The sequence below is a fragment of the Ischnura elegans genome, chromosome 9 (genome assembly GCF_921293095.1).
Source record: "Ischnura elegans chromosome 9, ioIscEleg1.1, whole genome shotgun sequence".
NCBI classification, from domain to species: Eukaryota; Metazoa; Arthropoda; class Insecta; order Odonata; family Coenagrionidae; genus Ischnura; species Ischnura elegans.
In genome coordinates this window covers 80,428,604-80,454,739 of record NC_060254.1, presented here as the reverse complement: position 1 = coordinate 80,454,739, position 26,136 = coordinate 80,428,604, and the positions used below count along the sequence as shown (strand labels likewise).

At 38.5% G+C, this 26,136-nt stretch overlaps 1 protein-coding gene across 1 annotated transcript in view; it reads right to left on the bottom strand.

Moving 5' to 3' along the window:
• LOC124164972 overlaps window positions 1-26,136 on the bottom strand; it is a 135,117-nt gene that overhangs the window by 41,126 nt on the left and 67,855 nt on the right. The window contains exons 9-13 of the mRNA XM_046542211.1: window positions 9,340-9,570; window positions 7,248-7,423; window positions 1,996-2,069; window positions 1,188-1,317; window positions 245-389 (exon numbers count right to left, since the gene is read on the bottom strand). Coding sequence (XP_046398167.1) covers window positions 245-389; window positions 1,188-1,317; window positions 1,996-2,069; window positions 7,248-7,423; window positions 9,340-9,570 — 756 coding nt within the window. The remainder of the gene's footprint in view (window positions 1-244; window positions 390-1,187; window positions 1,318-1,995; window positions 2,070-7,247; window positions 7,424-9,339; window positions 9,571-26,136) is intronic.

Genomic DNA, 26,136 nt, shown 5'->3' with positions numbered 1-26,136 from the left:
ATAAAATTGCAAATTTATAATGAAGTATTTTATAGCAAGTAAAAATAAAAGTACACCATTAAAATACTAAAAGCAATAGTACCTGAAAAATATCAAAATTAAGAATTTGGCAGCTAGCCATTGCTTTCCCGCCAAAGAGGAGTTGGAAAAAGTTGCATTCTCCACTTAAATGATTAATGGGAAAGGGAAATCTTTAACAGGGAAATTAAAAGGCTAATGAATCAGCAGACTGTTTCAAACTTACAGAGCTTGCTTCTGAAGGAGAGGCATCTTCATCTGCTTCCATGGCTTTCTCCTCCTTTGAAAAGTGTCCCAGGCAAGCTTGCACACGCTCCATTGTTTGGCCATCAATGTTGATTTCACATGGTGCACCTGGCACTAGGAACTCCCTAATTAAAATAGAGAGGTAATCAATCAATGAGAGATTTACATTTACATCGCAACTGATCCAATGTCATCAAATGTTTATGTATTGCATTAGAACTAGTGAAGATCCTATACCTTATAAAGGTGTCACAAATATAATTGATAAATTGAGACTTGGCCATAATTCCCTTTTGGTAAAATGAAAAATAAGAATTTAGTACCCTAGAAGCTTGAAAATATGATAAAATATACTTCTCTGCATATGAGAAAATTACTATTACTAGGACATACCGTATATGTCTGAATATAGTCCCTCCCTTTTTTTCCAAAAATGCCTGTGTTAATAGTAAAGGGGAGGACTATATTCAAACACATTTTTTTAACTTTTCCCGAAACTGAAGCCTCAAAATTAGGGGAGGGGGACTATATTCAGAGGGGGATTATATATGGAGAAATACGGTAATTAAAAAATACCATCGAACACAATAGGCCATATTCCAGAACAGACCTCAAGTCTTGATGTCGACTCAAATCCGACTTGGAAGCTACATTCATTTTCCAATTCTACTTTGACCTTACAAAAATTAGTCTGAATTTACTATGCATTAAAATTCATGCATTTAGGAAGGATGAAAATATATTACCATCCAACATTGGGCCAGAACATCTCACAATACCTACATGGTAATGGTCTTGAATGTTGAAAGTACAATACCGTGAAATGTTATAACATGTGAATACATAACTGGCAATGCTTTGGTTACTCTTATGACATAAAAATAATTCTTAAATGTAGCTGATAAAACTCCAAGCATACTCACTGAAAAATGTTCTTCATTCGATCCTGAACTTGGGATTGAGCAGCTCTTCTTAAGTCCCTAACAGCAAGCCAGAAACGAATGTTTTCATGGGAATACTCTTTATACAAGTACCATGTGAACTCCTGAAGTCCTGTGATAAAACAAAGATGATAAGTTTCATGGGAGAGAGCTGCCATTTACAATTCTAAAGGGTGGAAAAAAATTGCGTCACAAAATTTAAACCTTGGACAGCCAATGCCTCTAGGAAACAAAATAAACCAATAATGTTTACGTTGAAAACACACCGTTTATAAACCACAGAAACTTTGAGCCAAGCACTCTGATTGGCCGCAAGGCTGCCCTGTTGTTGGATGATCTGGATAACTCATGACTTTGCTTGTTTTGCCTGCTGCAGATCGCGATGCATCCAAGCCATTCGACAGCAGGGCAAACTCATGACCAATAGGAGTGCTAGGCTCAAAGTTTCTTTAGTGAAGAAATGATGCCTTTTTGAACAAAAAATCATTGGTAACTTCGGTTCCTACTGGCATCAGTCATTCTGGGTTAAAATTTTGGTACAGTTTTTCTCTGCCCTGAATATACTATGATGTCCATAGACTATGTTTCTAATCTCTAGAAATAATTCAATGATAAAGTCGCACATTGCCTTCCGAGTTAAAAATTATATAATTTAAAAAAAATGACTTGACAAATAAAAAATTAACAGCAGTAGATACTGACTTAGAAATCGTAGCTACACTTTGATAACTATTATGAATCAAATATAAACAATAATAAATTTGGAACAACGATATTGAAACTTGAATACCTGTTGGATCTGATACAAGGTCTTCCATGGAGAGAGCCCATCGACGAACCCTTTTTTCAGTAGGCACTTCCACACTGTAAAGAAATTCACACACAGTTTGAGAGGAGTGCAAACCAGTATCATCACCAATTATATTCATCAATCCTTAATATACAAAATACAGGAAATAATTTATATATTCTGAAGTACTACTTTAGACATTTCTCATTAATCATCCTTCCGACTATGTTTAAAGTGCGCTGGGAAGTGAGACATAACCTCCTAACCGTTGTCTTGTAGTTTCCCGCGTCGTATTTACATGACTCCATTTCTTAGGGGTTTCACCCCACCTACTTATATTTTGCGATGGCAGATACCAAGCCTGCTTCAAGGCATATTGCAGTATTTTATTAAGATTTCAATCCAGGTTTACTAGTTTTAAAACGAGCTGTTCTACCTTAGGCAGTCAATGGTAGGCATAAATATCTCTACCTATATCACTCAGCTTCCTCTTCTTCCAAATTCATGGGTGCTAACATTGATGAATCCCTAACTGGGGATAAATATGTCCCCATGCAGCATCAGGATGTTACTTAATAAGAACGATCCTTTACATTTCTGATTTTAATACTACAGTATACTACTTTATACCCTAGTCTGAATATGAATAATAATGTGCACAGGTCAGCTGTTACTAGTGACTTCAGACTTGTGGCTCACAATCTCTCCTTGTACGCTTAAGGACCATCATTTGCAGGATGCAAGCTATAAACTCATTTACCTAATGGAATTAAAGGAGCAAATAATCTCCCCGGATTTAAGGCAAAATTATTTTTCTTTTATATTTACTCCATTTTTTAGTCAACGATATCGGATCGTATATTGTAAGCAGCTGCATATTGGAAGGAGTCTCCCGGGATGGCAATAGGGTGGTTTCCTTCATCAAAGAAAACGAAAGGCATTTATTGCGATTCGTTACCCACCATTAGTGTATTCATAATATACAAATTATTTTGTTTTAGAAATACCGGGTTAGACGAATGGCAATGGTCCATTTTTATCCTCATTTGAAAAGGTCCAGATTGGCGCCCATGCGATGCCACTCCACGTGACGTCACAGGGACCTAGTTTCTATACGAGAAGATAGGAGTTATACGTCGTCTGAGGTTACCAATGCATGCATGAGGCGCAGAGCTCAGGGAAACATGTCTTAACAATCACTTATTAAAACTGGCTAAGGTCGGAAAGTTTTCCTCGTCTGATAAGTTATTAATAATCCTTATTTAAGCCAAGCGCTACCAGCCAGCAGGGTACTAGGCTAGCCGCTAGCAGCCTGCGTCGTATCAGAGCTAAACCTCGCCTCAAGGTCACCTCGCAGGGCGGGAGGGGGAACCAGAAATACGTCACGCGGAGAGACTTCCCGACATTCATACTTTGCCGTCGCGTTTTCGCGCGCTTGAAAATTTTCACTTTTCATTTAATCGCGAAAAATAGATATCGTCATTTAAAAATCTAAAAGCGTGAAATACGTACTCCAGGAGTAATAATCTTTCGATTTAGGCAATAAAAAAATAATAGGAAACCACCCTATTGGCATGAAAACATTATTATCGGCGAGTTCGAAACATCAATTCGAGAGAGACTTGTTTGAAAAGGTAAGTTGCAGAGCTCATCCGGAATTCCTAATTTAACAATAAATTAGAGTGTGATGTTATAGAAAATATGGAAACAAACTGGCTTAATGAATTATCTTTGAAATGGTTAGAAGTAAAATCAACAGATTTGGGCGTTACCTGGTGGAACAATGAAATATTCATGGTGAAATAAAAACACAGTACTATTCCACAAACTTATATTTTTGCAGTCTACTAGTTCAACGTTTACACCGTCATTATCAAGACTAACGTTAGTCTTGATAATGACGGTGTAAACGTCGAACTAGTAGACTGCAAAAATATAAGTTTGTGGAATAGTACTGTGTTTTTATTTCACCATGGTTAGAAGTATATTTAAGGGTAATTTATGTATTTAATATTGCAACTAGTTGTTCAGTATTGACAGTTGCACGCTTTTCATTCTGTATATGAAATTTTATTACCTTACTGTAATTTATTGAATATTACAGGTGTTGTAGATGTTTTATGACTCGTTTAATCACATCCTGGGATCAATAAACTTATAATTATTAAATATACTTCTAAACATTAAAAAGATAACACATTTGGCCAGTTAGTTTCCATACTTTCCCGATTATCGCGCTTTTACTCATTGTTAAATTAGGAATTCCAGATGAGCTCGGTAACTTACCTTTTCAAACAAGTCTCTCTCGAATTGATGTTTCGAACTCGCCGATGATAATGTTTTCATGCCGTTTGCCATCCCGGGAGACTCCTTCCAGTACGCAGCGGCTTATTACACTATACGATCAGTGAGTAAAAAATGGGATTCTCGCCGGATGGGGAACTCCCCGATGATAATGTTTTCATGCCGTTTGCCATCCCGGGAGACTCCTTCCAGTACGCAGCGGCTTATTACACTATACAATCAGTGAGTTAAAATGTGATTTTCTGAAATATATTCCTACTTCATCTTACTTACATGGGTAGAATGCTCTCACGATGAGGCCCACAAGTAAATTTCGATCATTTGGGCTAGTTGAGCGCATGTCGTGAAATATATCAACGGGCGACAGGAATTCAGAAGATACACAGCAACAGTCAACTGTCAGCAACGAATATCTTTACGATGCTTTGAATATGATGGCACACTAACATGTTACATTCACGGGAAGTTATGAACTGTAAAGCATGTTTCCAAAACTCAAACGACTCAACATCACAAAATTTTAAATGACGAGGTAAGAAAAAAATTTAATGCAATTAGCGCCTCTAGCGGACATCATGAGAAATTTCTTCACGCCAGCGCAACCTTTTGAGCATTTGAAGAAACGAATTTTACCGCCTATTTTCAAACCGCAACATAATTACACGGCCTGTTTAAAGAATCGAGGAAGCTGCATGGTGGTGGAATGGGGAAATGAAATCCGAGAATGATCATAATATGTAATTTAATAAAATAGGTATAATTTCAGAAAAGTAACATTTATTTAAGTGTTAGACCAGTTACATTTTTTTCCGATAAAGTAATGGAATAATGTGCATGCAATTCGTTAAATTTTGGAGGCCTGGCAAGTCTAGGTACGCACGTGTAAAATTAAAAGCATTAAATAGTAGATGCAATACTTTTACATCAGAATGATTGTGATTCCTAAGGCCCAAGATCCTACTCATTCACAATCTTAACACAGACTTCTGAGTCTCATTGCCAGTGAAGGTAAAACAATGCCGGCGGGAATATAATTAGAGGCTAATTCGAAGCTCAAGAAATTTATCGCACCTGGTGAACTAATAATAAAGTAATTCCTAAATGATTTTTTATACTATTTTCATTACTATGTAAGCCTCCTCTACGATTATACAGTACATTTACAGGTTGAAATAGGACAAACTGAAATTTCTCATTAATACTGTTTCAAGTCACATAAACCAACAAGGGCTGAAATATCAAAATTGAGCAGTTGGTCTCCTCAGTTAATGGCCTTAAAAAAGCAATCATGTGAGCTATATTTTGTATCACAGTTGAAGATCCATTGAGACCTTGAAAGCATTGTCTACCTACATATTTTTAATATTTGGGCCATATTTCCATGACCCATAAATCAGAATGATTTCTTACTGTTTCCCATTAATACACAAAAAGAGACAAATGACAAGTTTTCAAGCACCTCGGATAGATCTAAGATTTTAGGCAAGCAATGGAAAGTGGGCTGACTTCTAAGATTAGTCAGGCCTCGCTGCTGCATCTGCCATACCAATAAAACCTAAGACACTCAAGGTATTGATATATAGGCCTCCAGCTTTCGCCTTAGAATACACAAAGTGCTGATATATCAGCCCAATTTTTATTCTATGTCAACAGGGCAATAGCCAGGATTATTGGCCGGGGGGAGGAGGCAGACATGTTGCCAGGTTGGCCAACAAGCATGCATTACGTAATATTTGCATTACGTTTCCATTATACCGCCTCCTCAAGTACTTGAGGAGGAGGTATAATGTATACAATTGTAAAATACGACACAACCTCCGGAATCCTACTCGTCACATGCAGCGAAAATGCCAAGTGCATGGTAGGGAGGATGTAAAGGAATGTTCACAGCAGCCTGCAGCAGCAGAAAGAGTTAACTATGGCCCAGGATGTAAAAATATTTTTTTATTATATTTTGAGTTAGTTTCACTTTTATACTCGAGATTATATAAAATGTTTCATCACTCCTGAGGAAATGGTATTACTTCTACAGTATTTAGTCTTTCACAAAAAAATAATATGTCTCTTCTTCCAAATGCTTGACATGTTCCTGAATAGGGCTTAAGCTTTCTGGGAGCAAAACAGAAATTGCCATGAGACTTTGAGGGTAAAACAATTCACATCAATCTGAAGTTAATTGGTAAATGTAAAGACAGATTTTGGTCAACTGACTTTTTCCACCATGGAAATTTAAGTCTTTGAAGAAGGGGGTTAACAATTTCCATAGTCAGGGGCAGATTCAGGATTTCTTTCTGGGAGGGGGGCACAGGCAAGGCCGTATCCAAGGTTTTGTTCTTGGGGGGGGGGGGGGCACAAGGATACCTCGTAATACAAAACGAACACAATGATAATGGGACCATATTAAAAATCTTGCATATTTTTTAAGGGTCTGGGATTGGGCATGTGCAAAACAACATGAGATTTATTATATTAATATTAATTATTATTTATTATATTAATGTTTTATTATATTTATTATATGTCCGTCGTTATTTGGACATTTCTGGTTATCCGTCTATGTCCATTGTGGAGGCTTTGTGTGCACCTTAGCTCTACTAACTGGACTATTTGAGCAATTTCGAGCCAGAAAAAAACATTAAAAATATTACATAACAACTTCTGTTTGGCCCCATAGCAACACTCACTGAATGGAAATAACCTCTTGTCGCCATCAATAAATGTCGCCCTTTTGCACTAGTGAAATTTTTAAGGATGTATGGTCTATATTACAGATGGATTAATATTGTTCATTTGTGATGGATGGCAAAACAGTTTTGAAATCTAAGCCCTAGTGAAAATAACCACATCAGCATGTTCTCTGGGAGAAAAACATGCAATTGATTATGGAGACCAGCAGTAAAAGTGAGTTTAAACATTTCGTGGACAGGAAAAGGAATATTTCAACTCACACTGGCGCATTCAGAGTCCAGTATTGCACATCATCAGAGAGCCAAGGGTTGGATGGTTGTGGTGGAGTAAGAAACGGATCATACTCTGCATATGTCTCCACTCTTGAAGCCAAGCTCTCCAGTGCCTGTGATACCTTCATCCTTGTCCGATTGAGACCCACTTGCAGAAAAGCCACCTGATCATGGAGAGGCAATAAAAACATAGAATGGGTTAATAGACTATCAGCAATACATTGTATGCTTCACAGACTATGATTGATTCCATTGTCGAATTACAACAGAATGAAGGAGCTAAACACAATCAAACTAATTGCATCCAATAATGGGTACTCCGAAGTTCCCCCCTTTCTCCACCTCCATTCTACCGCCCCTCTAATGCCTTCAAGGGTATAAATTCTATGTACTGATACTTGTAATTGCCAGATGATGATACGCTGTATCGAAACCGGTCGCAAATATATTTTATTTTGTGAAACAGCGAAGTCTTTTCTTAACCTTTGTGCATCAATAAAAACATCAATGATTTACGAAATGTAGAGAGTATAATTTTCACATGCAAACCTGTGAGAATCACCCTAATGTACCAATAAGAGTTACTGCCTTCATGGAGAAAATAATCCGTTATAATTCAAATGTTAATGCATGTGACTCAAAAATATGCTGCATTACAAGCCAACTAAATATACAACAAGAATTATTTCTTCCCACATGCTTTACAATGGCTTTCATTATTCTGAACATAGATTGAAATCAGTGTGGCATGTTGCCTTTGAAGTGGGTGCCAAGCTGACCAGACATTCCTTGTGGCACAACATTTGCTGCCCCCTCTAACTCCCTTTCTCAACCAAAACCAAGGGTGTACCCAGGGTTATAACTGGGGGGGGGGGGGGCAAGCCAAGTTGTGATATTTTAGCATGGAAGAGGTGAATGAAACCAAAATTTTAAGAAAATTATAACAGCGCTTTATTAGTTTAAGATATTTATCCCTTGAAAAAATATGTAGTTTAATTTTAGTTACATATCTTACACTAATACATATCATTTTTCGTGGGTTTAAAGAAGATTTATTTAATACTTTCGTTTCAATTCAGTACTGATTTTGCTTAAAGACTTTTGCGATTTTCGCTTCTAGGGGGGGGGGGCAGCTAACCTCCCCTGCCCTACGCTGGATACGCCCGTGACCAAGACAGCTAAAATGACCTAAATATGTATGCCATCAAATACGGTAAATAGATTCCCTCCCCCCAATCTCCTGGATAGTGCCACAAAGTGTCCTGCTCCAACCTTTCCCAAGGGGGTTAGAATGTAAACCATGCCCACGGAAATGCCTTGTAATCAGTGGTGGCTGGTGGTAATTTGTTTAGGGTGTGCATTAGAGCAGATATAGGATGATTTAATTATATTATGTTAATACTAATCCATGAGCATCATATTTCGTTGTAATAGGATACATAGCAAGCAAAACATATCACTGGCATATTCTATTCTTAAAATTGCATGAACAGAAATAATATTAGCATGCATGAAAATAATTATTTTAAACACACCTTAACAAGTGACGGTAGGTGAAATTCATTGCCTTTTCCTTACACCCTATGAGGAAGTAATGTAGAAAACGTCCATACAGATGACTCTGTAGGCGGACTAGGATCCTGGGCGCAGGTAGTGTAGGTGGCGTCTACACCACTACACTACCTGCGAGTCACTCACCAAAAATATGCGCGTGCGCACTCCCATCGTTTTCAGTCTGCTCCCATCACCCATTTGAACTGTACATACCCCCCCCCGCTCACTTCGTCCCGCCAGAGCACCCGTAAGCGATCGCATAGACCGAAAATGCGCCCTGCACGATGCCACGGGATCGACGCTTGTAGAGCGGTGAATTCGAAAAGGAGACAGCTGTGGCGTTCGGAGCTTCATGTTTCTTGCATATGCAGACAGGATTCTTATCCTTCTCGTTGCAAAGGAATAGTTTTCTTTTATAATTCATTCATCTTTGGGTGTTCACTTGCTAATAGTATGCGTATACGCATGCGCCGCCACTGCTTGTAATTCATCCCTGACTCATGAGTGAGTTCCTCATGGGGCTTACCTCTCGTCTTAATTCCTCCTCCGTTTGACGTCGCCTCCTCTGCCTTGGGTGTCCTCCTAGGGCTCTTCTCTCTCCCAGCCTGAAGTCATCCTCGGTGTCAAAGGGCCCTCTAGGTGCCACATTGCAGCAATTGGCCCCAGGGATAGTGGCTGCTGCCCATGGGGGCAGTGGAGGTGATGCAATTGCCATGGGAACAGAGTGGGGTGCTCCCGTCATCAGGCCTCCTTCCATCTGAGAAAGGCCACACAGACAAAAGATTATTTCAACCCAATATTATTCCAATGCTTACCCTAGCAGCAGATGATATCCATCATATATCTAAATGAGGTTGATATATCTAAAACATTTTGCTATAACGTGATGAATATTTTGACAATGTTACATACATATTCTATTTGTAACATCCACGACGAGTAGTAAAATTAATGTTACATAGATGGGTTGTGTTGTCATATCCATGATATTAAAAAATTGTTGTTCCAAACAGTATCCATAGGTAGCATATATTCTGTATAAATTTAAAGAGCATGTCTGGGGATTACCAAAAACCACAGTAAGCACACCGGTATCTGCTCATTAGATGTTGTTAATATATCTAAGAGATGTTGTCATATGGATTTCCATGTTCACTGTTGGACATTGCAGCATCATTGTTTGGGGGCCCTTTGGATATTTGATTGATATCCATATAATGTTCATTGGATTAACATAGATATAGCACAGATGTCATATGTTAATGCCAGCAATGTTATCTGGATATCGTTGGGATTTTGATTGCTGCTTAGGTAAGAGTACTTCCATCAGAGTAATGCAACAACTATCCAATACAATGATGTTAATTTAAAGTTAAAACCACAATAAGTATTAGATAGAAGCACAAGAAATCCCTGGAATTTATTGGAGAGAGGCACAAGATATAATGGGCCGAGAATTTAATTGATGTCTTCCCAGAAATGACCAAAATTGCTAAGCCACAGAACATACCTATAAACAATAGCAATATAATACATGTCTGAATTTTTGAAAACACAATATTGGTTGAGTTCTCTCAAGGCAAAGAGAAGACTAGGTCTAAAAGACATCAAGCGTCATTTCATATAGAATCATTAGGCAGTGCTAGAATGAAAATTGAGCAATATGCCATTTTATATGCAGATGTTTTTAACATATAGGTAGAGGCAGTGGAATAGCTATTTTGGGACAGCCAGGGTAGTTCCTCAAGGCCCTAAGAGCTAGATTAGAGCCAAATGAAATTTTCATTTGTAGAACAATAGTAATGAAACTATTTGAATAAATTTAACAAAGAAGATGGTTAATTGCTTCAAATTTTAGGATAAAGCCATTTTAGAGAAAATATAGGTAGTTCATAATGCAAAAATTTCATCTTCCAAAGAGTATTTAAGGGGGGCTGCAATCCCAGGGGTAATGAGGACCTATAGACATACATATGTATTGGAAAAAATCCAATCTCTAGGGTTTGGTAATGATTGCTAGTGGAGTCATCATCCCAATTGATTTTCAAACATTTAACAATTTTATAAGACTTCGTGCTTTCCTAGCAAACGATGTGGATGAATACTTTGAGGGATTCGGATCAGGTGAGTTGTTAAATCCAAGGTTTCAATGGCTCGTCCTCAGGGCGTGCTGGTTCAAGATATGTCCGTGTTTATAAATCATCTGGCTGCCCGTAGGGTCATTCTGATTAGCCATTGTAGATTACTAATAGTATTTTACCACCAGTACCATATTACTGCTAGTATAGTGACTAGAGAGCCAGCTTCCCACCCTGAGGGCCCACGTTCAAATCCTGATGGCAGTGGCGGATACAGATGGGGGGCGCGGGGGGCGCGCGCCCCTCCCTTGCGGGTCCGGCCATATTGGCAAACATGGCAGAACCACGATTGTGACTTTTTTATATCATAAGATGGCATTGTCTTATATATGTGTATAATTACATTAATTAAAATTTTATTTTACTCTGCCTGTGACTTGATTATTTTTTATTGCGATATCGCGATAAAAAGTAAAGGCAACTCAATATATCTTTTGTGCCCCCCCCCCCCTTGAGTGTTTTCTGTATCCGCCCCTGCCTGATGGTGACAGAGATTCATCATACAGGATTTAGATCCTGTAGATTGCCCGATTTATTCTTCAGCACTGTGCCAAGGGTAGACTAAGCGCAGCACACCAATCATCTGTGGTACCCTTTGCAGTATTTGTTAAGAGCAGGCTAATGCCAACACCAGGGGCGCAGCCAGGAATTAAGGCTAGGGGGGGTTTCAGGTGCAACTAATACTTAGGGGCTTGGGGTATTGCAAACCCACCAGGGTAAGCAGGCAGTGGCGGTTTGCCCATAAGGACTCTCGGACGCCGCCCCTCCCAAATATTTGAAAAAGTAAAAATAATAAATATCTATTAATTTATAATTATACATCTGATTAATCAAAGTATTTTTTCAGTCCCATACATCGAAAGTGTTGGAAAAACACGAAAAGAAATAGCGCGAGAAGTTCGTATTTGTAGCCGTGGGGCGCTGGCCAGAACGTCCCAATCCATCCCCATGCAGTTATATGGAGAGTGGTAGTGGTGGGGGCCGCTGGTGCTATGACGCGTCTAACGTTGTGTCTTATGGAAGTCTTGGGACGTCGTCCGAAAATGCGCAGAGCGACGTGTGAGTTGACATCGCTACGCAGGCCGGCGGGCGTATAATCTGGCGTCTACTTGGTGCTGCCACAGAAAAGGGACGTACGGAATCAGACTTTAACGATTTAACCCGTAAAACGTGACTTTAAATAGAGTCATTCAATGAATGTCAAGAAGTGCCGCGTACAACGCACCTTTTGTGTGTAGGTTCATCATTTTTCTAGCCGTCCTTGTTTTTTTAGTTCATGTTCACCTAATTCCTCAGCGGCAGAGCGGTAGCTGTCTGACGGAAAATGTCCACTTCGGTCTGATTTAAGTGGCTTCGAAGAGTTCATATCAGTGCGGAGATCCTTACAACTCCTATCTGTGGCTCAGAGTCGTCGTCTTTTACGATCTAGAATTTATATTCTATTATATCATGGCAATGATTTCGAAGACATGGTTATTCCAAATGCGACCCGTTGGCGTCTCGTGTGTTTGCCACATATGAATCTTAGACTCAAGGAGATGGTCCGTGACGTCCTTGTTTGTTTGAATGCCTTTGCTGACCTTATAAATTCGTCCGTCAGCTGAATCAGCATTAGTGGACCACGACTTCTATCTCCCTTGAGTCGTCCTTATAGTAACGGCAAGATTCTCGGAAGGAACGGAGTGAAATGAGTTCAGACATCATTTTCGAGGAGTTAACTGTGCGTAATTGCCGATTAAGAAGTTTCTTAGCGCTGTGTGTACATTCAAGAAGACAATTTTGAATTAATCAACAGTGCTCGTTTTTTTTAGGGAAATATAGGGAAAAATTGTCCCAATTCTGTGTCCAGGCACCTTGTTCTTTTTGGTCATATTTTACGTCGGCCTATTTTGTGTCGTCCCTTGTTTATTTATAGACTAGTGCCCTTGCCATGCGTTCAATGGGAAAGAAATTGTTGTCCGGCGCTGATTTCAACGAACTTGTAATTGATCACTTTGCTGGACAAAAGGAACGAAGGAAGGACTTCTGCAATATAACTAAAGGCATGTGAGTATTTCAGATTTTGTTAAAAATGTGTGAGAAATGTTTAATTATTGATTTTAAATCATACTGTATTCAAGAAACAACGCGAAAACCGCCATCAAAGTGTACATCTGCAATAGCAAAGCGCGCGCATTCTAGTAGTGTTTTTTGCCTAGTGGAAGTCTGTGACACTCCCCTCCCTCCTCAGGTGTCACAAGTGTCATTGCTACCTAAATCATTGCAAATGTTGTATAGATTTGACAAATAACGCATTATGATTGCAAAGCGAACAACAGAAGTGTATTGCGGGCATATCCGCACGAAGAATGTAGGCGCTAAAACCTAAAGTTACGTATTTTCGTTTGTATTTGCATAATATCGCAGCAAATATATTTTTATTCTTCAAGATCATTGATCAGTATAATCGAGAGTCCGGACTAAGCCGATCCGTATGACCGAGAGTCTACTGCATTTAGTATTTATTAATCAAGCTTTATTAGGAGAACTAGGTATTTTTGTTGAAAAAAACGGAACATATGGCATCACAAAATTTAATTCCTAGATTGCCGTAAAAACTTAATAAAATACACGAAATATTAAAAAATTATGACCCCCCGGTGGAGTGCGCCCCCCGTAGCATTTGACTCACGAGCCGCCACTGTAAGCGGGAGGTGCGGAGGTCTTCCGCCGGAAAAAATTAAGATAAATGGTTCAAAATGGTGATTTTTACGGCCTTCTGAGGGATATTTTATTAATCCTCACACTATTCTATAAGCAATATTAATCCAATTAAGTAAAATTGATTTAGCTTAAAAATTTCTGTGAGCTCTGGGGGGGGTTTTATCCCCCAAAACCCCCCCTCGCTGCACCACTGGCCAACACCAGGTTTCTCTCCAACATTCTATAAAGCACAAATGACCTAAGTTGGAAGTGAAGGCTGCTCAAGTGCTCCACCCATCTCTCAAGGGCTAAATATCGTGGCTCAGTTCAGACACAAATAATTACAATTGCATAAAATATGTTACACTTTGACAAAATAACAAAATATATTAACGGAGCTGCTTAGGCTAGTGCCTCTTTAGCATTACTGGGGTTGAACACTGGTACGAGAGTGGTATTGGCCCAGCATTATTTATTCTCTTGAGAGACGACATTTCTCTTTACATCTTTTCTATGGATGGCATGGTTTTTACGATGCTGTCCTTTTCAGGTTGACATAGCCTGAAATACCCTCCTACCCCGAAACCTCAGCAACCACGGAGGAGATTACCAGAGCAGCCTTCACTACCAGCATACATTGGAAAAGCATCAGATCTTTCTTCATGACCCAAGCTGTTGGTCGCCTCCTCAAAATACCAAATAATCTATACAAACCAATTATTTTATTGTATCATGGATTTATAAAAGTCCTTCAGATTGAAAAATAGATCTTCCATTTACTGATAACAACCTTTTATTAGAGTTTTTTTTACTAGACTCCAAAGATTTAGTTTTACGAGCCCTTTCTCCCCCAAAATTTCATTACAACACTGTGCATCATCAACCCTCTCCACCAATGGCGTAACTATGGGGGGGATGAGGGGATAGATCCCCCCCCCCCCCCCCAAGCCTCAGAGATATAAAAAAATATTTAAAACAATTGTCTAGCTTTGACATATAATAACTGCATCTGCTTAAAGTTACATTTTTAGTGCCAAAATGATTTGAAATGTATATCCAGGCATGTCATTTTGTTCCTGGACCTCCGTTGCCTCACAGGGTATGGGGGGGTCGCTACCCCAGGCCATCCCATCCCCCCCCCCCAAATTTCTAGTGACGCCACTGTTCTCCGCCATGAGTTTCCGTTGCCCCTAAATCTCTCGCACGTAGCTGGGTGAGGCCCGACCGAGGGGTATTATCGTTGACGGACCGTATCTCGCGAACAGATGCAGGCGTCCAGCGGCGCCCCCTTCTAAGAGACAAAAGCAGGGGGAACCAGACGACAGATTAAGGCATGAGGTTTGGCGGACGAGAAACACGCGAATAACCGAAGGAGATCCTAAAAATACCCCCGGAGTTCGCCCACAACCGAATCGCCGATGGAAAAATAATCTTTGAACCGCACGCAAGGAGCAAAAAGCACTAGTCCGTCTCTTTTGACGTCAATTTTTTTGCAGCTGAAATACCGACCACGAAAAATGATGCAACAAACATAATCCGAATAGATCTAAAAAAAAATACGAAGACCACTTCGAGATTTAGGAGAGAGATTGAATACCGGCTTCACATATCGATGGATTGGTGCTCTCATTCCCTGCCTTCTCAAAGATTTTGTTTGCCTGGAGAGTTCCGATATTCATTGGTCTGCTTTTTCAGATCGTGTTTGAAGTTCTCATTTCAATGGGATCTAATACCACGCAGCCTTTTGTTTTGAGTAAGCAAAGGCATTTGTGCGTGTCTCTCTCTACCATTAAACCATTTGCTTACCCAGAACTTTCCAAATTCCAAGCCGTAATTATAGAGGAAAATGTTAGCGAGTCATAGCTTTCAATGCATTTAAATCAGTTAAAAATTACGAAAAAAAGTTACAAGTGCTTACATTTTAACTTATTCCATACATTTTTTAAAAAACTAGATGCGACCAAAACAAGGAAATAGTGCCGAAAAGACTTCATTTTATTGAATTTTTGAGCAAATTGAAATTCCTAAAATTATAAATGTTGTAAATGTTGTGTCGAGTTTGTGTGAATCATAAATCATACTAAGAAAAGGGAAACGGGATAGTTTCAATCCAGGTCAGACATTCAATAAACCGAAAACACTGTTAACATTGTCAGTAATGGAACTATCTTCGTTGTTTAAATTCGAAGTATCTGTAAAACATTTTTTTTAGTCTTATTTCCTATACTCCGAAAATCTCACGAATTTATATCGTATAGAGATAATTTAAGGAAACTCCCTCCGGTTTGATACAGATTGATTTAACAAATTTTATTTCACTCAGAACGGTGTGACAGCTTAATAATCAACAATTACTCATTAAAGGCACTATTTCAATGCGAATATTTTGTTTTTTAATTGATTTGAAGGCAACTCCAAATGACTGGCGGAGCCCAAAAACATTCACCATTTGCAACCAATCCATTGGTAACTACGGCGCTCCTTCTCAACGAAAATCAAGACATCATAATAAAGTTGAAAATGTTTTTTGCAAAGCAAATTTTGTTGAAGCAAAAAACTATTGCCTTTCTCCAGGAAATCTAGTTTTTAGTTATAAAATATACAAAAATATAGACTACCAACAGAGAGAAAAATATATTCTTTCCCAGGAGAAAATATTTTTTCTCCAAAAAAATAATTTTATAAAAATAATTACTGAATATAATGATTTATTTCCTTGGAGCATGGATACATCTTTTTAGGGAAATTTTCTTCTTTAGCATATTTATGAAAATCTTTCTGCTGCTGAAATTTGCTTTGTTATAGCCCGCAATAATTTTTTGCTTCGAAAATATATCTTTAGAGCGTAATTATTTATTTATCTCAATTACCCCCGAAAACAGCACAATGTGGCCTTTACATTGAGAGTTAAAACAATCAGCAACAGACGATCACACACACCCATGGGGTAATATGAAGGGGAAACCTATCCAGGCGGGACTCGAACCCGCGACCTTCGGTATGGTGGGCGAGGACTAATTCCAGCCGCCAACGAGGCCGAAGATTTTTCGAACTCGAGCACTTGGGATCCGTAAACCAACGCCGTTACCACTGGACCATGGACAATTCGTAATATTTTTGTCGCTCAAAAACAATTTTCAACTTTATTAAGGCCGCTATACACGGTGAATGATCATGCTGAATGATCACGTGATCATTCACAGGATAATGCGAGCAAAATAGAACGTGTTCTAATTTTCACTGAATGATCATGCGCATGAAGGTTCATTCGCGAATTGTTCCGTTATACACGGTGAATGATCATGTTGAATGATCATGCGAATTAAATCATTCTCCGTGTATAGCGGTCTTTATAATATCTTGATTTTCGTGAATAACGAAGGATATATTATATTAGCGAATATTTGCTTTTTCTGTTTATGAAATATTTCTGTCGTTTACATTTCCTTTCGGCAAAGGGATCGGGCCCACTTACACACATAGTAATATGAATAAGAACGGGGTTAAACCTTGGTTGGCATATTACCGTTCGGCGGGGCCGATCGCTTCGCCCCCGCACGCTCGACCACCGAACACACCTTAACCTGAGATACTAAACGGTGAGAATGCCCTCAAGCGTCGCCGCAAACGACTACGAAACCTTGGTGGGCGAGCTATATGGGATGCTCGGAGAGAGTCATCAGTGGGGGTGGGGCTAGAGGGGAGGGTGGGAGAGAGGGGAGTATTTACTGTGCAAATATGATGATCGAACAACTATAACGATGGTTTTCATTCTATATCCTATGTTTTCACCTTTGTAAGATAATTTTCTTCCTATTTTTTTCTTTTCCCATATTGGTTTTTCTATGTCCGTGCTGATATTCTCAAATACCCTAAAGGCAACCCAGCTAAAATGCCTCAGGGATCACCTATAGCTTCCCAATGTCAATTAAACTCAATGACGTGTACATGTACAATAACATGAAACAGTAAATGATTATACTATGTAACAAAAACATTCCGCTGCCATTACAGCAACAAGCATGTGTTGGCAGTGCTGCCTGATAAAGTGTTTGTGCTAACGGCAACATCGGTAATGGTGAATAAAATACACAAGAATACAACAGAAGCAAAAAGTGAATGATATTTGATATTTCTGAAATACCCTAAAGGCAACCCCACCAATATGCCTCAGAAATCACCTATAATTCCCCATCGTAAATCAAACTCAATGTAGACAATAACACGAAACAATAAACGATTATGCTGTGTAACAAAAACATTCCGCTGTCAATCCAGCAACAAGCCTGTATCTCTTCATTTTTTAAGGTTTTTGGAGTACTTAAGTGTAATTCAAGTCACTCATACTTTTAAGGCTTGGTTTTTTTGGCAATATTTTCTCTCATGAACGACCTGGTATATGTGAGTCAGTCTTGTTATGATTGAAGAGACACAGTGCTCCTAGGATAAGGTGTTGATCCTATTGGTTGGACTTCGGTAGTAGCGAATATAATGCGCAATGGTACAGCCTAGGTAAAGGGTAAAAGTTACGCAGTACTACCTGTTACAGGTATTATTTCCTATCCCTAAAACTGCACAAGGTAGAGGCCGAGCTCCACAGGGATGCTCAGCGAGAAAGAGTCATCAGTGAGGGAGGGGGTAGAGGGGAGGGTGGGGATGAGAGCCCCGCCCCCTTTCCACTCGCATTCCTGCCATCTACTCATCCTCCTCCCCGCGTCATTTATTGGGAAACACTCATATTCACCGCTTCCATTGAGTGAGCACAGATAGCCAAGGGTTGCCGCCTTCAAGACGGTTGCGCAGCGCAAATGAGATTCAAAGCAAAGGCGCACCTCCCACTACTCGTAAAAAATATTCCACAAAAACTCTCCTCTCCACGCGTGCACTGAATGTTTATCCGGCTTCCGATCGGGTTAAAAATTCCATATCGTTGCCAATGTTTCGTAGATCGCGTTGCTCATTGCCTTCAGGGCGGACCGGTGCAGGGATCGAAAAAACGGGCTTATGTACGATTGCCCAGAGGTTAAGCTGGATGTGCAAGATATATAAGAGCGGTTTCCCTTACATCAAACTGCCCTGTAAACGACGAGCAACACGTTCTTCGAAACGTTGGCGATGATTGAGTTTTTAATCCGAGCAGAGTCGCGAGGAATATTCACTGCTCACATACGCCGAGAAAGAGTATATTCATATACCTCCGCATTATTCTGTTATTCAATAAAGTAAGTTATGTAAAATTTTGATAACTTAATTAATGTATTATTCAAAGCGCTAAATGAAATAAGTGACTTTGTACGCAGTCACGCGCACAGGTGGATATTTACTTACACTAAGGCTGAGGTTTGCCACGAAAAAAAATGTTCGCTCTTTATCTGAAGATCGTTTTGAGAAGATAACTTGGTGGTATAATTGGCTAACACGCCTGTCCGGGTTCGAACCCCGGTCAAACCAAATATTTTTCATGGTGAACTTATCCTTGGTGTATATAATGCGTGATTCATTTATTGCAACACTTTGAGAAATGGGATAGCCATTTTCATTTCACTAATGCATATAGACTGCAGTTACGGAATTGATTCACTGACAACAAAGAAATTGGTATAGTGCGGTGCTTGTGTTTAACTTTAAGCGTGATTACATCATCGCGACAAGCTATTTATCTTCTTTTGATAAAAAGGCGTTTGTATCCCAGTAGTAATATTTATTTTTTAAGCACACACAGGCAATCATTTAAAAAATAAATATTACGACTTATATAATTGTATTATATAGGTAGTAATATTTATTTTTTAAGCATTAATATGTAGTAAATTGAGCTATAAAATTGATATCCTGAAGAATTTGTATGATTTTGAAATGGAATTTCAACAAATCGCACCACGGAAATCCTATTACTATTTTTCAAAGAGATTCGGTTGAATACAACAGGAGGGACGAAATTTGAAAGTCACGTGAAAATGATATCCACTTTACTATTCGGAGCATGGATCAGCGCAAAATGATACGTGTTCCAAAGGGACCCGTAAAATACCATTCTTCCATCCGGTCTACAGAGCTGTTTCCGCAAAAATCTATAGAACAAGTAATTTCATTATTTCGAAACTCAACGACGATTAGCAGGAGACCGCCACAAAGAAATTAGGCATTAACATGTCGTCCATGATAACTATATCAACCTGCTAGCGAATTTCCCACTACAATCAACACCCGTATCATGAACATGAGTATTTTTAACATCACACGACTACAGAATTCAATTACAAATTCTTCACACATACCATTTTTCGATGATTTCTCCAAAAGTATTAAAGCAAAGTTATGTGTTTTGTCCAATATTACTTTCGCTTTCATTAATAGTGTTATCGTTAAACGGAAAACGTATAACAATTTTCAACTTAGCTGATTATTAATGTTTCATAACGATCATACAAGATTTAAAATCCGGCTGGAAAACTCTATCCAAATACTAGCCGAGTCGCCCTCATTAACATTAAAACAGCTTTTTTCAATATACTTGCTGCAAAAAACGCATTCTCCATCCCAAATATTTCACGATTATCTGAAGAGCATTGGTTTTACTAGGCGTAACACGTTTGTTACGATTTAGGTGATTTTCCGTTTGATTCAATACCTATATCCCAACAATGATAACCTGCTACGTGAATCATTTCAATTCTGCTCCGTCGAAAATTTCCCAAAAATAGCTTGTTTGACCAAGTGTACAGCAAGTTATGCTGAAATATTTGTTAATTGCCATGTCTTCGTTTCTATTATGAATATCTCTCGATCGAACGAGGAAAATTTCTTTTTCGGAGCTTGAAAACATTTTTCCATATGAAAATAATATAAAATTCTAAAATATGAGAATATGGGACATAAAGTCAATCCTAAGAGGATGATATTCGTTGTGCTCTCTAATAATTACCGAGGAAATCACCACGCCTCTAACATTTATTTTATTAAGTCAGAAGTGATGTTTGCGCGATGGATTTCCAAAAAAATTATTCATTTTTTTAGGAAATAAAATTGAATCCTTCTCGGGAGTGCCACCAGGCAACGAATTTAATAAATACTTAACATTAAACAGTAATGTTTCTCTGTCACTGTATTGGGTAAAGAGGAGCTACATGCCTCCTACATTTCGAGTAAGTTCTTGTCCCTTATCCTGATGAGCCTAAAAGACACCTACTAATATTATTTGCCGGTAAATTATTTTTTTTAATACGAAAATAGTTTTGCAGAGAATTTTCATGGTTTCTCCAAAATAATTAAGATATTTGGTGAAATTATTCTCTCGTTATCGTTTCTATTGTTTTAATGGAAATTTTTCACTGTTTTAAAATTTTTATGAATGATTCCTCACCTTTAACAATGGCCGTCGAGGAACTACGACGCGACTGGAATATTTGACCCAACTTCAAACCGATTCTTAAAAATTTAAATCAAAATTCTCCATCGGGTTCCCTTCGGAGCAACGAATTCGACAATTGCCAAATGTTCCCTTTTAAATGATTTCATAGCTCGGTTTGGTTTTCATCCTACGTCCCGCAATCATGGGCGGAGTTTTATGGGGGCAAGGGGAGCCTGGCCCCCACAACTTAAATGGTAATTTTTCCGAAAAAGGTAAGAAACCTGCATAAAGCCAAAACATTTTAGTCTCAGATAGCAACTAAAATGCTGTTTCCAAGGGATAATTTAAACTAATTCAATACCATTGAGCTCCATATCCCACAGAATCGCACACCTCACATGATTAAATCGTCCACAGTAACCACCTCTCGAATATGGAGCTCTCTTCCAGTTCAACTTAAAAACGCTACAATCATTGAACATTTTTAAACATAACGTACAAGGGCTACTGAAAAAAGTCTCAATAACGTCGCAAAGAATCATGTCCTCTTGTTTGCATTCGTTTATAGCTTAGTTATTTTTTTCTTTATACGCATTGAACAAATGGTTAATTGAGTTTAGGTTTCAGTTTAATCACATTGTGATATTAATTTTTTGTAAAAGTTATTGTTTGTTTCACGTTATTGTTACAATGAATTGTCACCATACTATCGGCGGTTTGTACAAGGTGCATTTGTTTGAATTTGTATTCTTTTTTATGCATTTTTAATTATATTTTTCTTGCTATACATTTTAACTAAAAATTGATTGAGTCCTGGGTCTGTTAAATCACAGTGCGTCCATCATTTTCCACATTGCGTGTAATGTTGAATGGTTTCTGTTACATCACATTGTGATCTTTCTCTTTTTTTGACAATATTGTAATATTTAATTGTCTTCGTACTATGGGCGGGCCGCACCGTGTGCATTCATTTGAATTTGCACTGTTTTTCCTTTTATTTTATGCAGGTATCGATTCTGATATTGTTAAAAGTGATTCACCTACTGTTATTTTCTTCTAAGTCTGGAGTTCACAAATATAAATGAAATTATTATTATCATCATCATTATTATTATTATTAAATTTTCCAGGGGAGTGCCCCGGGAACCCCCCGTCACACCAGTCTCAACATTCAATAGCTCTTAAACCCCCGGAAGGATTGCTGGCCTCCTAATATAAAGCTTTAAGCTTCGCCCATGCCCGCGAAAACCTCTTCAGCTCCGAAATGTCCATGGCGTGCGCTCTCTCCGCCGTCTCTGTAATCGCGGGAAGGCGAGCCTTCGGTTGCGCCCTTGTAGATGCTGAGGAGACGATAGGCGACGCTGGAGTTAGGACGGAATGACTCTCCGATCGTAGCAGGGTGAGGCGATATCGACAAAGGGGAAATAATCGATTTGGAACGCCACTAGCAGAGCGCGCATTGTATTGGTGGAGGGGATTAATTCCAAGAGGACAGATATATGCGGAGAGAGAAACACGACTGCACGTGAAACTGAGAATAACGTACCCGTGTGCATGCATGAGACGGTCTATCTCGAATTTTGTTTAATTTTGTTGCAGAAAAAAATAAGAGGGAAATTGACAAAAATATAATTTAGCAGATGTTATGATGAATGGGAGAAAAACTTCATTTTTAGCATATGCAGATGGCTGTATTATCATTGGCGAACCAAAAAAAGAATGAAGAGGAGTGATATAATTAGAAGAAGCGATAGCAAGAAAAGTGGGATTATTGGTTTATCCTTAAAAAAACATAATATTTAATTGTTGGCAGGAGAATAAATCATGATAGAAACATTACAATAAACAGTACAAGAATTAAAATATCTAGGTATTATTTTGACCGAAAACTCCTCGAGTGAAACGGAAATAAAAGACAGACTGCAAGCAACAAATAAAAGCCTCGACGCACAAAGTACTAGGCTCAAGAAGAGTTTCCCGTGAACTTAAACTACGATTATAAAAAATAATGATCAGTCCCATTCCTTTGTATGGATGCCAATCATGGAGCACACGGAAAAATAGACCTAAATCGATTAGCAATACTTGAAATAAGATTGCTAAGGAAGGTTTATGGCCGAGTCGTTGATTTAGAAACAGGATAATGGAGAAGACGACATAATAAATAACTATACAATCTCTATCAAGAACCAAACATTATAGGATTGCTAAGGAGATAGAAATGAGTTGGACATGAGGTTAGAACGAGTGGGGAAAGATTTCCTAAGATGGCTATGGATATGACAAGAGAGGGAAGGAGACAAGTGCGGAGACCTCACAATAGAAGGATAGATGGAGTAAGAGAAGATTTGCAACAACTAGAAACCTGGCCAAAATGATGGAACATAGCAGAGGACAGAAGAGAATAGCTGTGTCATCCCACAAACCTCTGGGTATGATCGCGCAAGGTAAAGCCTGAATCACACGATCACTTTTCCCGTCGCGAAAAGCAATCGCCCTTGTGATCATTTTTCTGAATCACACGGTCACTCCCGCCGTCGCTTTTCGCATCATTTCCAATATCACAGCTCGTTGTCATAGGAGCCACATCGCGAAATTATATAGCGCGTTTGTTTATTTATGTCGTTCCCACAATTGTCAAACGTTGCGCTGCAATCGCTCCATAGGGGAGTGCGTTCCGATTGGCTGATATGGGGTTTTAGTGACAGTTTTAGCGACGGAAAAAGCGACCGGACGAGTGATGAAAAATAGCGATGGGAATCCTCATCGCGATCGCGAAAAACAATAGCCGGCGACGATCATTTTGCGCAGTGATCGCGGTAGTGATCACTTTCGCGACGAAAAAAAATGATCTTGTGATTCAGGCTTAAGTAATGTGTATGCATAGCGATCCTTCCACAGCACAAACGCTCAACAATCGCCCACCGAATCAAATACGCTCATCTAGTACTATTAGGGCTACTAGATGAGCAGATTTGATTCGGTGGGCTATTGTTGAGCCATATGTGCAGTGGAGGTGTCGATAGGGTCACTGGAGAACGGAAGAAGAAGGAGAAAATTCAACATCATCGGACTCAATTAAGGAGGCGTGAGTTTAATTGCTGCGAGAAACGATGCATATGTTATTCATATGAAATAAATCAAAATGTGCTCCTTAATAATCACCTCATTAAATAATGGCTACAGAAACAAGCTTACCGTGCTCAATTTTCTTGAAATTGCATTCCAGAAGCAGCATTTACATGTTTATAATCCTGAAGCAGTTATTTCTAAATCAAGCCAAAATTGTTGATTAAGAATATATACACTTCGCTTTGAGGAAAAACTGATATAATGATCGTTATACCATAAGAATGACGATAAAAATTAAACGTAGGCTCTTCACTAGAAGCTAGGAAATACCAAATGGATGCTGTAACTGAAGTCAAAGCACTTCATTTACAAGAACCTGGCGGTACGGTCGTCAAAAAATATTGAATCAACCACATCTTATGTAACTTTATTTTAATGCTGAACTTTGATTACTGTCGACTACGATCGCAAAAATATATAATGTTAAACGAAGAATATAAGTGAAAGTCGTTTTCCCAGAATCGCGCGCTGTCGCTGAAGTACTCCAAAACCGCAAAATTAACTGTGGCAAAATGAGGAACTTAATTCATGAGGACCCTTTCATAGCAGCAACTACATTCACAACTCCGCATTGGAGTTCGTTCACTCAGTATCATATTTAAATTTACGAATTTTCTAACTTTGAAATCGAATAATGGCACACGCACTGCAAAATTAGAATGAAAAAATATTTTTAGACGTGTTATTTCGTTATTATGCCGACATGTGCAATTTTGAAATGATATAGACAATCAAAAATTTTACCGGGTATGAAAACCTCACTTTTCTCAGTTTCTTACAATCATTTATCGGGTGTAAATATATGAATGAGTCTAAATACTCATAAAAATTAGTCGTGGCAATAGGATTTCAAAGAGAGATTACGCCATTGGTAAAATACGATAAGGATATATAATGGACTATTTTCAAACTTATCTTCACAATGTTCACTCTGTGTGTGCCAAAGAACGTAATATAATTTAAGGCCTGATAAATATTTCTTTGAGCATAGATATGCTTTCATAAGCAAAATTAGAAAAAAGGAAAATTTTTTAAATCACAGAGTAATATTAAGGCGATTGTGCAAAGCATCTTAATATTTTCTCCTGAGTTGAAAACAAGGAACTTCTATAGACGGTCAAGAAAGTTTCAAATACTCCCTGTGCATATCATATTTTAAATTGGCAACTGCACAAGATAAATTTTAACTCACTTCATACGCCATATTCACCCGATGCAACTATAGTTACTATAGTATACTAGTGTAATATTTCTTCAGATGCTCATGTTAATATTTTGTTATCAACAATTAATAACAATTTTCGATGTCCCATTGAAAATCCCTCAATATTTTCTCCAAATTATGTGTGTATGTACTTATGCTCCAAAGGACGATCCTAGAGCCAATAAAATGTCTATCATCTATCCAGGCGGGACTAGAACCCGCGACCTTTGTTACTTTAGGTGAGGACTTAACCACGCCGCCACCGAAACTGACTGGTTAACACTAGAATGACCGGGGTCGTATGGCTACCTAGAAGGACTCTCTTCGATGGGTAGTTTTAATTATTTCAAATATTTCTCCGTTTACGTTAAAATTATTGATAAATTCATTAAATATAAACTTTACCTTTATTTATCAATCCAACTGAGTATTTTTTTACGAATCGTTTTTCAATAAAAGATTTTAAATGAACAGCGAATACGTCGCTCCTGCTTTCCTTGTCCTGGCCTAACACACGCAACTCAGTATGCCAGATATGGTGCTTATTTCCATTCAAAATGCATTTTAAGAAATTTTTACGTGCATAAATAAGTTATCTAAAACACAAGAATGGCTATACGTAATGCTGTGTAGTGATTTTCATGATAAAACACACGTTGCGGTAACAAAATAAAAAAGAAACTTCTAAGGTAGACAGGTGATATAACTCCATTTCTATGTGAAAAAAAATCAAATTTTATATCAACAGAATGTGCACCATAAAAATAAATAAAAGTGGGAAAACAATAAGACGACGTTAAAAAATTCTAGTCAATA